Source organism: Arvicanthis niloticus, chromosome 6, assembly GCF_011762505.2.
Source record: "Arvicanthis niloticus isolate mArvNil1 chromosome 6, mArvNil1.pat.X, whole genome shotgun sequence".
Taxonomy (NCBI): domain Eukaryota; kingdom Metazoa; phylum Chordata; class Mammalia; order Rodentia; family Muridae; genus Arvicanthis; species Arvicanthis niloticus.
This window is the reverse complement of record NC_047663.1, coordinates 8,939,661-8,954,901: the sequence shown is the minus strand read 5'-3', so window position 1 is coordinate 8,954,901 and position 15,241 is coordinate 8,939,661. Positions and strand designations below refer to the sequence as shown.

At 48.7% G+C, this 15,241-nt stretch overlaps 1 protein-coding gene across 5 annotated transcripts in view; it reads right to left on the bottom strand.

Annotated features, from left to right (window-relative positions):
* Window positions 1-15,241, bottom strand: part of Slc39a11 (solute carrier family 39 member 11) — a 416,239-nt gene that overhangs the window by 311,476 nt on the left and 89,522 nt on the right. For all 5 annotated transcript variants that reach the window (XM_034504930.2, XM_034504929.2, XM_034504931.2 and 2 more), the window contains 2 exons: window positions 12,341-12,459; window positions 9,624-9,662 (listed from right to left, as the gene is read on the bottom strand). In XM_034504930.2, the coding sequence (XP_034360821.1) occupies window positions 9,624-9,662; window positions 12,341-12,448 (147 nt within the window). In that variant the 5' untranslated portion in view covers window positions 12,449-12,459. The remainder of the gene's footprint in view (window positions 1-9,623; window positions 9,663-12,340; window positions 12,460-15,241) is intronic.

Sequence of the window (15,241 nt, the reverse complement as noted above, 5' to 3'; positions counted from 1 at the left end):
GATGTTAACAGAAGACTGAAGGGAAGCTGAGAAGGCTACCCTTGTTTTCACCGAGTGAGAGAGCGCCAGTGCACAAGAGGCGCTGGAGCCAAGCTAGAGAGAGCAAGGCAGGGGGTCGAGTGTGGAACCTAGCGCCCATATGATACACATACTTACATGCTGGCAAAACACTCCTAACATAAACAAAAGTAAATCTAGTTTTCAATTTTGAAACTAGTCGCATCACATCCACAGTCAAGAGCAGAGGGGAATGCATGCATGCATGCATACATTCTTCCTTGCTTGCTCCCTTCCTTGCTTGCTTGTGCTCAGCTTGATTTATCCCCTTCCAGACAGTTCAGAACCCCCTGCCTAGGAAATGGTGCCGCCTACAGTGGGCTGCGTCTTCCTACAACAATGAACATAATTAAGATACTCAGTCACAGACATGCCCACAGGCCAACCCTGACTCTAGGTTGTCTCAAATTAATTAATGCCAGCCATCTACGTCCTTATGTTTCACAGTTTCCCTCCCTGTGAAAGAACCTGAGTCAATTTTCTAACCCTTGGGGATAAATAGGCCTTGGCTTGCTTTGGCCTAGAAAAGTAAGTTAATTGGCTCCGGTTCCAAGTCTGGGTCTCCAACGGCACTGCAGTTTCTTGCCCAGCCCCTTGGTACTTTCTCTCACCATGGTAAGAAACCCTGGGGAAGACTCCTGAGCCAAGACTGGACAAACAGAGAGGAGAGTAAGCAATAGCACCAGAGCCGCAGACCTGCAAGTGACAATCTTGTCCACTCATGGTCTACAGGAACTACTGACAGCCGAAACCTCAGAGTGAAGGCAGGCCAGCAGGAGAGCTACCCGCCTGACCCAGCCACCCTGGACATCGTGATAAAGAGTAAGTTGTCCTTGACTTAAACCACTATATATTATGGTGGTTCCTCACTATACTCTAAGAACATTACTTGGCTGTGTGTTGAAGCATGTGAGGCATGTCCACAACATGTCACAGGTGCATCCTCTGTGAGTTGCAGAACATGGGCTGTATGCCGTGTTTGGGTGATCTGCCTTGGGTCACCCATCCATCCTCAGCACACCTACTTCAAATACCAACGTTCATCCCCATTTGATGGGACCACTTGTCCTCTCATTCAGTCCAGATTTGTCTTTGTATTTTTTTCTAATCATGGGATGAGGGAAACCAGGAGAAAGCAGCCTGGGTCAGGCCAGGTTTATTACACCCTGATCCCCTTAGCCAAGAGGACCAGTCTTCGGGGATGAGTACATCCAAAGCCAAGCCAGTTACACCCAACCATGAAAGTCAATGACAAGGTCACAGAAGAAAGCACCTTTTCGGACAGACTACTTGATAATGAAGCCTCATAGGAAAAAGCCAGCCAGGTATCAGAATGCTCCTGTCTGACCCACAGGTCTATTCCTGCAGAGTGGTAATGCCTGAAGGGCTTGGAAGATGGCTCAGTCAATAAAGTCCTTACTTTGCAAACATGAGGACATAAAAATGCTAGGCATGATAGTATGCACTTGTAATCCTAACACATAGGATGCAAAGACAGGCAGATCCATGGGGCTCACTGGTCAGCCAGCCTAGTGTACTAGGGGGTGAGTGCAATAGGGATGCCCCTTAAGAAATGACAGTTAACACTACCCTCTACCTCTCTCATGCACACATGCATGTGTTTGTGTGTGCACAAACACATGTGCATCTACACATAAGCACATAGACACAGGAAAGAATTGTAATGCACGCACCCAACCCTTATACCATCCTGAATTCGGGTTTCTATGCTTTGTTCTACCCTGGCTGATGCAGAGAGCAAAGGGTTTTTGTTTCATCACGTGCTCTGTGTAGCACCGGCCTTCCTTTATCAATGTCCTACGTCATAATCATTTAGAAAGAAACTCATTACTGGAAGAATAACATGACTTGTAGAGAAAGCGACATATAAAATATGCCAGATAGTTTTATGTCAACTGAACACAGGCTAGAGTCTGAGAAGAAGGAACCTCAGATAAGAAAATGCCTCTCCCAGATTGGATGATGGATGGCTGAGGTGAAAGGACTCAGCTCACTGTGGGTAGTGCCACCCCAGCAGGTGGTCCTGGACTGTGTAAGAAAGTAGGCTGGGCAAGGCACGAGGATCAAGACAGTAAGCAGTGCTCCCCTGGGCCTCAGCATCAGGTCCCTACCCTGACTTCGCTCATGATGGGCTACTACCTCAAAATAAGATAAAATAAGCCCTTTCCTCCTTGAGTTGCTTTGGGTCATGGCGTTTCATCACAGCAATAGAAAACTAACTAGGCCATAAAATGCACACAGAAGGCTAAACCACAGAGAACACTGGGGCTCAACGCTCTCTCCATACTAACCCCTGAGACTGAGCCTGCGCATGGCCCACCCCACTTTCTGTTCTCCAACTTGCAGCAACAGAACCCCGAGGTTTAGCTAGACGTGTGGGTGATTTGCTGAAGGACCCTGTCTCCTGGCTGTCTTTGCAGTTGGATTTGATCACATGAGCAGGTCCTGGTCAGTGAAATACAAGGACAGCTGTTATTCTGGGCATACAGGGAAGGCCTCCTTCCCTAACCCATTGCCTGGAAGACAAATGTGATGACCAGAGCTCATGCAGCCACTTGGAGCAGAAAGAAAGAGTTTCTGATGGGGCAAAGCAGTGAAGGATCAGACCCTGACTCCAGCTGACTCATGGGCCTACTTTCCCCATCAGTCTCCACAATTCTGCAGAAGAGGAAATGTTCTTGTTCGGGCCACTTTTTCCAGCCTCTGTCCTAGGTCAGATCTAATCCTAACAAACAGTGTGGGGTATCACCATCAACACTGTAAGCTGTAGGTGCCTGGTTGCCATGGAAACCAACCAACACATATCGATTCCAAAGTCCAAACTCACTCAAAGAGAAAGGCCAGGAAAAAAAAAAGGCCCCTTGTAAGTCTAAAAGAGCTTGACCACTGAGCCATCTCTCCAGGTCCCTCCATTCTGTGTGACTCTCACTAGGATCTGAAGCTCAGTTCCCCAGCACAGGGATCACAAGCATACAAGCCACACCGAGCATTTTGCATGAGGGCTGGGGATCAAACTTCCTGCACAGCAATCGTGTGTCCAACTGATCCATCTCCCCGGTGCTCTCACCACTGGATTTTCCACTCACAGCGCTTCTGTGCCATTCGTGCCTATAATTCATTTCCTTGCCCTCCCCCTGCATCATCCCCATCGAAACCTAGCCTATTTCCCCCATCTGATGTTCACCCATGATTCCCTCTCTAGTTCCCCAACTGGAGGGAACCTCTTGTCCCTGGGCCCCAGTACCTTCCCCTCATCAGCTACCACATACTTATCTGGCTCCTGTTTCACCACAGGTGAAAGTGATTTCTGTCCTGGGAGACCCTAAGCCCCTTGCAGGGCTAGCTACCGTGTATCATTTCTTTGCTTACTCTCCCATAATGTCCCGCACACAGTGGATACTCACTCAGTGAGGGGCTGATTGCCCTGAAGACAACTTTGTCTCAGCCTGCTTCCACACTCCACGGAACAAAACCAATGGCTAGTTTGCAAACTGAACACGTCTGACTGCCTGGTAAATGACTGTCTGCCGGCCCCTTGCGAGGCACAGATTACTGGCTCGTCTCCCTCTTGTGTGCGACTGAATGCTAAAAAGTGATCCTGTGTGGAGCAGCAGCAGCCTTCTACAAAGCACTCGTCTTAAGGACGTGTAGAGATTCGGCCCTGACATGCAGAGTCTAAAGGACAGAAGTGAGCCGATCCTGACTCGGATCCTGAGCATCTTTCAAGAGAACTGACATTTAACATCATGCTTCTGAACAGGATTGGTACGAAAATGCCTACGAGAGACAATGCCAGCTACCCTTGACTATTCAAACGCAGAAGAAGGTACTGAGATCAGATAAGCTTATACCGAGCCAGTGAAACATTCAATCGGGATCTTAAAAACTGAAATCCTGGTTCACAGAAGTCTTGGGGAACAATGTCTGCTTCCACCATCTGTCTGGATTCAGTGAAGCCTTGCCCTGTTTGATGCCAGCCAGAGATGACTCCCACAAGTCCCTGCCAGTCCTGTGATATTTCACACGAGATATGTAATCCAATGAGAGCTCAGCCATCAGGTGGGGATTTAAACCCAAGCTTGAGTTCTCCAAGCTCCTGCCTCCTGTTCTTTTGCAAGAGCCAAATAACCAAGAGAGCCTGTGTTCCTGACTGGGGGCTGGCCAATATCGCCTGGTCAACTGGAACTGAGCCAGGAGTGGGACAGGGGTTGGGAGCCAGTCATCTAGCAAGCCCACAGTGGATGCTGAAGGCCTTTGGCAGAAGGGCTACAGTGGAGAAAGGGCTCCTTCCTGGCTTCTCCCAGCCAGTTCAGAGCCCTGTCCTCCGCATCTGGAACTGTGGCACGAACCTAACACTAAATATTGATTCAGTTCAACTGTTAGTCTCACAACGACTGGTGACTCCTCTAAACACCAGCTCATCCTTCATTAGAATGTGGTTTCCGGGAGACTAGAACCCTTGACACTGGGATGCACACTCTCGACCGGCTCCCAACGGCCTGATAGGCTAAGGCAGTTAGTACCATGTATGCCCAGGGCACTGCAAGTATGACACGATAAAAGCTCTCCAGGTGAGGGCAAGCAAGATGTTTCGCTGGGTAGAGGTGCTTGCCACCAACCCTGAGAACCTGAGTTGGATCGGTGGGACCCACATGGTAGAAGGAGAGGACTGACTCCTGCAAGTTGTCCTCTGACCTCCACAAACATTCCCCCATTCTTAATCACACACAAACAGACTCAACTTAATATAAGCTTTCAACAGACTCAACTTAATATAAATTTAATATAAGCTTTCCAGGTGATTGCAACATGCAGCCAGGGTGTGCACCACTACCTTGGCGTGAAGGCGACACTCCCAAAGCCAGAGGGCTGCTTAACTCAACAGCCAAAGGCTCCAGGGCAAACAGCACTGCTAGGCCAGGGCTACTAAAGGCAGCTGTAACACTGAGCTGGGTTTGTGCTCAAATCGGTGGCTTGCTTTCACAAGCTCCCATTGCACGCTGGAATTAGTTATTTCTCTCAGTGCCATGACAAAATACTCAATTAAAAAGCAGCTTAAGGTTTATTCTGGCTTATGGTCTGAGGAGATACAGTCCGCCAATGGTGGGGGAGGGGGACATCATGACAGCAAGAACGAACGAGCAAGCAGTCCCCTGCTTTCACAGGCAGGAAGCAGAAGAGATGGATGCTGGTGTTCAGATCACGTTGTCCTTGTAGTCAGCCCAGGACCCTGGGCTGTAGAATGGCGCTGCCAACATTCATCTTCCCACTTTAGTTAGACTACTATAGACGCTCCCTTACAAACACTTCCAGGGGTTTGTTTCCCTTTGGTCCTAAATCCTCTCAAGTTCACAATCAACATTTACCATTACAATGCCTTTGCCCTGACCATCTCTGGAGACATCCTTCTTAAGATTATTATATTTTAATTGTATGCATGTCTGTGTCTCTGTGAGATGGATGCAGTGAGTACAGGTGCCAGAGGAGTCGGATCCCCACCACACACACACACACACACACACACACACACACACACATATGGAGCTGGAGTTACAGTCAGTTGTGAGCTGCCCAGGGTGGGTGTTGGGAACCAAACGCAGGTATTTTGTGAGATCAGCACACATGCTTAACCATCTGGACCATCTCCCTAGCCCTGAAACTCTGTGCCCTAGGTGACATAAAAAATGGTGTGAGAGTCCATGTAAGTTACTATACTACACTACAAAGCCATCCTCTGAAGGGTTCGCAGGACCTCAGCAAAGGAAGGAGAAAGGACTAAGCCTCTTCTGCAAGATCCACACAAAGCCAGGCATTTCCCAGAAAAAAAGTCACCTACTCAGGAACACTAGACATGCCAGTTTGCGCTCTAGAACCCACAGTTGGGCCCAGTGCATCAGAGCTGTGGTCTTTTCCTTTTCGGCTATTCACACAGCCACCAGGACTCAGGATACAGAACCCCCAACACCACCTCAGGAACCAGCAATCTTTTCTTAAAGTCCAGAGAACAGATAGCTCTGGCTTTGTGGGCCACTGACTCAGCTGCAGCTCAATACTGTCACTGTGATGCACAAACAGCCACAGGCACTGTGACGTGTGGGCGTGGCTTCCTCCAGTGCATTGTCTATAGTCACAAGAACAGGAAGCAGATGGACTTAGCCCACCAGACTGGTTGGCACACCCTGCCCATGGATCACAACTTCTTGACAAACAGAAGTGTTTTCTTGTCCCTGGCCACCCTGGGAACTGGTTTCCACCAGATGCTGGCTGAATGAACAGGAGTGACTGGCTGGACAGACAGGTGCAACATGGCCCAGTCGTGCTAAAAGAGCATCTTGCCAGCACCTGCCTGAGCCAGTAACATTAAAGGAGCAGCTATCAGACATCTACCAGTTCCAACGAAAACCTACAGAGGTGGGGTGACAACATACACAGGGCCGTGTACCCGAATCTCTAGGTGTTTGTTTCATTTGGGGGAGATGGTAGGGATTGAACCTGGGGCCTTGAACATCCTAAATTAAGTGCTCGTCAACTGAGCTGCATCCCATCTGGGGGCCTTTTCAGATTTCTCTCTTCTTCACATCAGTTGGGACAATAGGGGCTTCCTCATCAACAAGGACCACATTCCAATGGGAGCCTGCCCCATGAAGAAGGACCACATTCCCAAGGATACTCCAGCCAATCGGCACAGTGGCTCCAGGCATACAGAGCAGGGCAGGAGAATAAAGGGGAGCTGGGTAACAATGCAGGCTGGCAGTAGGCCACCCATTTACAATAACTAGGTACAGGTACAAGCAAGATGGGAAGGAGTGGGTAAAGGCAGAGGGGTGGTGACTATTCCAGAGATTCCAGAGGAAGGTCTCATGGACACACGGTTAGGGGCCACTCCACCTTGGGCACTCCTTAAGGCAAGAGAAAGCAAGGAGCTGTCCCTCCAAGACAAACACGGTGGCATCCCGGCACTGTGGAGGAGAGGGCAGCATAAATCATTTCCTCCCTCACACTGTTTACTGTCACAGTGGAAGTCTGAGCACAAAATCAAACGGGAAAAGTACAGTAATAATAACAATAATCTAGCTTCTCTTCCCTCTGTACCTCGCCCCCTCATCTCGCCATAGGCCGTTCTCCTGGCAGTGTGGGTCAAGGGTTAGGATTGCTGAACGGGCCACCCTCCAACGTGCTTGAACATGTAGAGGGGGCAGGGGGAAGGACGAGGACAGAGACGCTGCTGCAGTACCCTTGAGCCTTCGGAGATCACTAGCACTCGGGAGCCATGAAAGCCAGGCTGAGCCCAAAGATAGAAAAAGTGATAGGCTGGTATTATGCCAACCCTAAGGGCCTCACCCTTCACTTACCAACAGTGCTGTGGACCCTGGGGTGAGGCTGGGAACAGTGGCTGGAGAAGGGTTGTCAGCATCTTCACGCATTACAACATACCAGCTTGTCAAATGGGATGGCTCGGCAGGAAGCTCCGAGTCCTACCAAGTTGCTCTGGTTCTGGAGTAACCAACCCTCACTGGTCTGTAAGTTTAATGTTGGGTCTCAAAGATGGCATCGTTGGGTGGTAACGGAACATTTAGAAAAAAAAAAAAAAAAAAAAAAAAAAAAACAACGGGCCTTTATGAGTAGTCCATAGGCCTCTGCTTCAAATGGGATTATGTGACCCTAAATCTCAACTTATGCCAGGAGTTTCTGCTGCTGAGAGAATAAGGCAGGCAGAGGGCATCTGTCCAGAGAAGGCTGGAAAGAGCTGGCTTCCAGAGCATCTTCAGGCAGGGGAGTTTTATGGAGAAGATAGGCAATCTGAGGGCCTAGGAATGGATTCTGCTACAACTCCCTGTGCACCTGGTTATAGCTTGGGAATCTCCAGGTTCTCTAAGGACAGACTCTGGTCTGACAGTCAATGGCTTCGATGACTTCATCGAGGTCCCACCCCAAGACAAGTTTTTCCAGCTCATAGGACTACAGAGACGGCAGTAAGAACTTCACTCTGATCTACTCAAAGAGAAAGCCCATAGTCTGTGCCTTCTGATACGGCCATGCAGTTGGAATATACAGCACCACCATAAAGCACTCACGCTTGAAAAATAAAATCTGGGCTTGCAAAACTGCTAGGGGCAGGGTGAGGAGGGTGGCTTTCCTCCAAGCCTAAAAACATGAGTCTGATCCTCAGGTAACACATGGTGGAAGGAGTGAACCAACTCCTGCAAGCTGTCCTCTGAACTCTACAGGTGTGCTGTGGCAGAGGTATGCTCACACACGAACACAAGAAAAAACTGATTCATTCAAATGATTTTTAAAGAAAAAAAAAGTCTGAACTAAGCCTCTAGGTCTAACTCTGCGTTTGCAGAGATCAAGAACAGAACAAGAGAAACTTATTCCGCCAAACTCAGAATGTGAAATGTTCTAGAGACAAATACTCAGTTTCTCCAACAAATGATCAGCTTGTGGGGTTGCTATGGGGAAGACTTGAGAGACTCGGAGAACACAGCCAGCAAATTTCCTTTGAATCCCAGCTCTTGCAGAACAATAGCGCAGGGCCCCTTGGAATGTGAATATGGAATTCCTCACAGAGGGGAATCGCTGTTCGCCTTCTGACAGATGAGATGCTGCCATACTGATTTACAAGAAGTCACTCAGTTTGAGATACATATTGAATTTACAGGTGCAATTACATGGATCTGGGATTTGCTTTTATAAAACATTCTCCGTTCCCAAGAAGGCGGAAGGGAGACAGATAAAATGAGATTTGCCAAATGTCAATCATGACTGAAGGTGGGGACTGCGCACTGAGGATATAGATTATGGGTGTTTTTTTTTTTTTTCCTTGTGTGCTTAAAAGTACCTAAAATTAAAAGTCCTGGGGCTGGAGAGATGGGGAAGCAAGGGCACAAACTGTTCTTACAAATGACAAGTTCTATTCCCAGCACCCATAGCTAGAGTCTTCCAACCTCTTACAACTTCAGCTCCAGTGAGGTCTGACATTGCTGACCTGTGGAGGGGGCACCTGTACTCAGATGCACATATTACCCCTGAGACCCTGCCCCCGACACACATACACACACACACACACACAGTAAAGATACAAACAAATCCTTTTAAGAGTCCTTCAAGGAGGAGAGAGGAAGGAAATACTAATTCGTACCATTTATCAGACTAGGCCAATCTTGATGTCATCTTATTTCCTTTTTTTTTTTTTTTTTTTGGTTTTTCAAGACAGGGTTTCTCTGTGTAGCCCTGGATGTCCTGGAACTCACTCTGTAGACCAGGCTGGCCTCGCACTCAGAAATCTGCCTGCCTCTGCCTCCCAAGTGCTGGGATTAAAGGCATGCGCCACCACCGCCCGGCCATCTTATTTCCTAAATCATGAACTACTCCCTTCTCCATCAAAAGAGTGGAGAGTACCTCACTAGCTGGAGAGTGAGGACAGTCAGTGATGAAAGGAGTGAGCTCTTACAAAGCACATCAGGACAGCGTGGAGAAGGGCTGGCTCCAGCCCCAGGGAGGGAAAGATTAGAATCCACACACTTCACCCACTGAGAACTCACCCCTGCGGCAAAGCCCAGGCTGCCATCTAAGATCCGCCTCTGCAAAAGAAAACGGGAGATGTTTCAGTTTCCAAGGAACACAGGGTGCTGTGGCCTCAGTAAGGAGACTGCCACAAAGCCCAAAGGTCCCAAAGGTCACTGACCTACTTCTAAGCTGGTAGTGACCTACTGACCTTATAGAATGGTCCACGAATGGGGGCAGGAGGGGGAGGACATGGACACATAGTTAAACATGACACCCATTCCAGAGTCAACCAGAAGTACCCTTGGCAGGGGGAAGGGGTCTTGGAGTGCACAGGTAGACACCTTCGTTATTACCCAGCAGCCCATGCCCTAAGGAAGTAGTTGATCTAAACTGTTGAGATGACCAATGGCCGGTGAGGAACACGAGAACAACCCAAACAGTCACATGGGTGGGGACAAACAGGCACAGCCACATCACACAGAAAGCCATGTAGTGGGACTAACAGCAAGTGACTGTGATGTACATGTCACTGCTGAGAAATGACAGAAATGCATGCTGGGAATCACCAAATCCATGCACTGTTGCCAAGAGCCCAAAACCAGAGACTGAATAAAGCCCCCATCCATGTTAAAATAGATATACCAACGAGGACAACCAAAACCACAGGGCCGAGAAAACATGCCCACATATCACATACACAAAGAACACATTGTGTGTACGCATGTGTGTACACAACAGGCAGAAGCATCAAGTAAACTGGGAACTGAGCAGGGTGGATTCAGCCCGACACAGAACAGCACCAGCTATGTGAGCAGAGCACCCAGACACGAATGTCTACACTGTGGGAGAGACGGGCAGCGTGGGAGTGTTTTACATGGAATGAAAGTCTGCGTGGGCGTGGTGACTGGGAAGGAGCCTGAAGGGACCGTGAGAAGCTGGCACTTGATCTAGGCCCAGATACATGGGCCTTTATAAAATTATAATCGGGGCTGGAGAGATGGCTCAGCGGTTAAGAGCACTGACTGCTCTTCCAGAGATCCTGAGTTCAGTTCCCAGCAACCACACGGTGGCTCACAACCATCTGTAATGGGATCTGATGCCCTCTTCTGGTGTGTCGGAAGAGAGTGACAATGTACTCACATAAATAAATCTTTAAAAAATCTTTAAAAATAAAATAAAATTATAATCAAACCCCATAGGTATAAAATGGTACACCTTTCTATGTGCATCTATGCCAATAAAAAGGTGTTTTCGCTTCCATCAAAGCTGGTGGATTATCACTGTGGTCTGCACATACTACATAATGCTCTTCAGCACTAAAAGGGAGCGAACCTCACTTAGAACAGCAGGACACCATGCATGGCTTCTCCACACCCACTCATCCCTCCTCCTCATCCTCTTCCTTCTCTTCCTCTTCCCAGCTACTGGCAAAAAGCCATTCCATTCCCACCCATGAATTTGACCTCCCTGGGTGTCTTACGCACTGAAATCTTGAGTACCCTGTAATTCCTGGTTGTGTAGTTTGGGACCCAAGTCTCCAAATGATAGATTTATGCCAACCACCCTCTCCCGAGGCTTGGCTGAGGGCAACAGTGTGGGAAGCAGGAGAGTATAACTGAAGCCAGGACCTGCCAAACTGGTCCATAACACAAGGGGCCTGGGACACCGAAAAAAAAGTTTTTCTTTCTAGATCCAGGGCTCAGTGTGTTTAAAGAGATCTAAGTTGCCTTCCCCTGCAGCATCTACAACTGCCCTTGATTGAGCAAGTCGAGGGTTACATTCTTCAAGACGAGTGGCTCTGGGCTGCAAACAGGAAGCAGCTCAGGGTTGCAGGAGAATAGGATTTCAGGCATGGGAAGTGGGTGCAGACTGTGCTGTGGTGTAGAGTAACGGAGGGTGTATAGAAGGTAAATGAGGGGTATCAGGGATGTGGGGTGCAGAGGAAGGGAAGATGGGGAGATACATGAGATCTCATGAGGATGTGAGGCCAGAATATAAGGCCTGAAAGTGACTGAGGGCACTGGGGGCTCTCTGTAGGATGCATGAGGGACATATGGGGGGAAAGGCTGGGAAGGCTCTGTATGCATATAGACAAGGCAGCTATCTGTACTCATCCAGGAGAGAGGATGTGTTCATGGTAAGGGTGAGCTCACATGATATCAGAAGAGAGAATGAGGAGGTGGACCTCTCTGTATTCATTCAGGAGGGAGGGCCTGTGGGGACAGAGGTGGGTAGACAGACGTCTACAAGGGATTGAGGAGGGGAGCCTGCCTATCTTCAGCCAATGGGGAGAAATGAAATGCCCTGGGCTGGGGTAAGTAGAGAAGCAGACCTCCTCCTTCCCACAACCCCTAACCAACTGTCTAACTCATGGCCACAGGGAGGGCAGTTCCACCTGAAAACTAGCCATCTTGGGTCCTGCATAGTACTCCCTGCTCCAGACATGCAGGAAATTAGACGGGAGCTCGGAAAGAGGCAGCAGGTTAACAAAGGCACAATAGCTAGCCCTTCACCCCCTCACCCTGTTGAATCTGGGTGCCAGAGGCAGGTGAGGGGAAGACAATGCTGGCTTGTGTACCACTAATGGGTGCCTGCTCCCTGACCTAGTAAGGAAACAGAGAAAACAAGGAAGTTGGAAAACACTGGCATCCCAGTGCCTGCCTCTGTGGCCGATGCCAGTGCTCTGTGGAAAGGGGCGGGTTTCAAAGCTCACTAAGGGTCCCCACGAACCCCCAGAAACGAAGCGACTCACCTGCCCGCTGGAGAATATGAACACAAGAGCTGCCCCGGCTGCTGTCATCGCCCAGGTGAAGAAGGTCCCCAGCAAGGCCTGGGACACGGAGCTGTAGCCTTGAAGCATGCTGGATACAGCTGTGCACAGAAGAGCAGAGGGTCAGGTACTGAGAGGCCCCAATTGTGACACAGGCATGTCCTAAGCCACAGCCTGAGCTGCCCTCTGTCAGAGTAGGTGGTTTGCACCTTCAAGTCAAGCCAACGCAATGGGTCTCAACAGCCCAGTACTAGCACAGAGACATTGAAAGTCATGTAGCTTTGAAAGGCGACATGAGAAAAAGGCGACACTGGGAGAAAGAGGCCAGAAAGCCCTCCCAAGAGGCCCGCTCATTCATGCATCTGTCCCTGCCTGCCATTTTTCCTCAGACCCTGCCAAAGAACAGCCCCCCAGCTCATATTTTCTTCTAAATACCTTCTGATTCCTAGTCCCACCTTCCTGGTTCCCCAAGCCAGCCTCTTGGCTAAACATAAATTCCACTGACAGACCTTCCACCCCCACGGACTCTCCAGCCAAAGTCCAGCAGCATGCAGTATGGACGCCACACTCCCATTCAACTCAGTTCATTAGGGTACCTTTACAACCCAGACATCTGTGGCTCCATGGTTCTGTTCGCAGAAGCCCCTTCGGGGATACCTTCCCTCCACAGCTCCTGCCCTTGAAACCCAAGAGGCTCCTGAGGCCCACCTCATGCCAGATCAGTGACGAAACCTTCCATGACCACACACACACACACACACACACACACACACACACACACACACACACACACCATGCCCAAACACATGTCTTTGCTGTTTTCTATAGGGACCTGCCTACATCCATAACCTACATCCGTAACTGCTTGAGAATAGTGAAGACACTTTCCCACAGCCTTGTGAAAGCAGACATGGCCATCTGCAGCAAACTACTTGCTGAAGGAGAAGGAGCCAGCTTACCCAGAAAGGAGAGCCAGAGAGCTGTAAATAGAACTGTAAACGGCTCCGCACATAGATACTGCTGGTGAAGTAGCAGCAGAGTCCATCAAGAAAAGAAAGGGCCCTCTCTTGCGTGGACCCACAGAACCTCCTCAGACTTAACTACCCTCAACACTGAGACCATATCCTGTCCATCCTGTCCTAGATCAGAAATGTCAGGCTTCTCCTATGGAAAGTTACAAAGCAGAGAAGTCCACTTGTGAAGCGGCCGTGTGTCCTGGCACACACATACACATCCAAGCTAGGTGTGGGCCTCAACTCAAAGGCCTCATTCAGCTCCCCTTTGGCTCTCCAGCACCCACAGGACTGGACCTAACCCTACCTGGCTTAGCTCCCTTACAGCTGAGCAGGCAGGGGTTATATGTCTACACATCAAAGGCTACAGAGGGTCCCTCTGCTGGTGTAAGAGGAAGCCATGGTAGTGTGGGCAGGGCCTATGCACAGTCCACACTCAGAAAAGGCTGTGGGCTCAGATGAGCCCCACTGGGCCCCTGTGCTAGGTCTAGGGTGAAACCATTTATGGATGGGTTCAGCTTTTAAGCATACACAACCTTTTGACAACTCGACACTGAAGAACCCCACAATCAAGAAGCAAAAAACAAAGCAACAACCCCCAATCAAGAAGCAAAAATCCAAACAACGAAAAAACGGCCAAGTCTGACAACCTGAGCTTGGGTCTTGACACCCACCTGAGGGAGAAAATTGGCATGCTCTCGTCTGATCTGTATATTTACACCATGAAATACACAACCACTCACACACACACACAGAGGTGGTTTTAAAATGCACCGCTTCCCAAATCTCACAATGTTTAAGTAAGCTTACTATTTTGTGTTGGGTTGTATTCATTTCTATTCCGGGGTGTGGGTTGAACACACATGACAGAGGAACTCAGGCCAGGACTGCACAAATTTTAAAAAATTTTAAAAAAATCAAGCAAACAAATAGCCTTTTCCACCATCCCCGAGTCAAGTCAAACTCCAGAGTGATGTGTGCTGAGCATGGCGGCGCAGACGTTTGAGTCCCAGCCCTTGAAGAGGCAAATGCCAGCATTCCTCTGGAAGTTTGAGGCTAGCCTGGTCTACTTAGTGGGTTTCTGGCTAGCCAGGGCCATATATAGTAAGATTCTTTGGCAAAAACAAAAAACAAAACAAACAAAAAAACAAAAAACAAAAACAAGAAAGACTTGTGTGTTTTTGTGGATTTTGGGGGGGATTGTTTTGTTTGTTTGTCTGTTTGGTTTTGTTTCTTGTTTGTTTTCTGAGATCCCGGAACATTAACACGCTGATTGTTCCCAGTTGCTTGTGAATAAAATGTTAAACATTCACAAAGACAGATATCAAGCTAATATCTTCTCACTATTCAAGACAGATCACAGCCTAAAACACCCCCCAAGTACCTCACTGTGTCTTTCAACAGCTACTGGTTTAAAACAAAAAAAAAAAAAATCCTCATTTGCCAACCAGCAAAATCAACCCCAAGGGAGTTGTGGGTGTTCATGGAGGGACAGGAAAATATTCTTCTAAGTTCAGTGTGTGACTGAGTTCCTGAGATGAAGAGAAAGACTGAGCCCCGTTCATCCACCACTTATCAGTGTGAGCCCAGCACACCTTTCCTTCCCTTCACTGTTGGAAAACTCTGGCTACTCTCTAAGGGTGGAGGAAAGCCAGTAGTCTGGTCCCCTTGAGAGCTACTTAGATTTTTTTGTTGTTATTATTGTTAAAGTGTAGCCTGGAACTTACTGTGTAGCAGAGAGTGGCTTTGAACTCCTGATCCTCCCGCCTGCTGCCTCCCAAAGCTGGGATTACCAGAGTGTGCTACAATGCCTGGTTTTTGTAATACTGGGGAATCAAACTCAGAACTTTGTACACGGTAAGCAAGCACT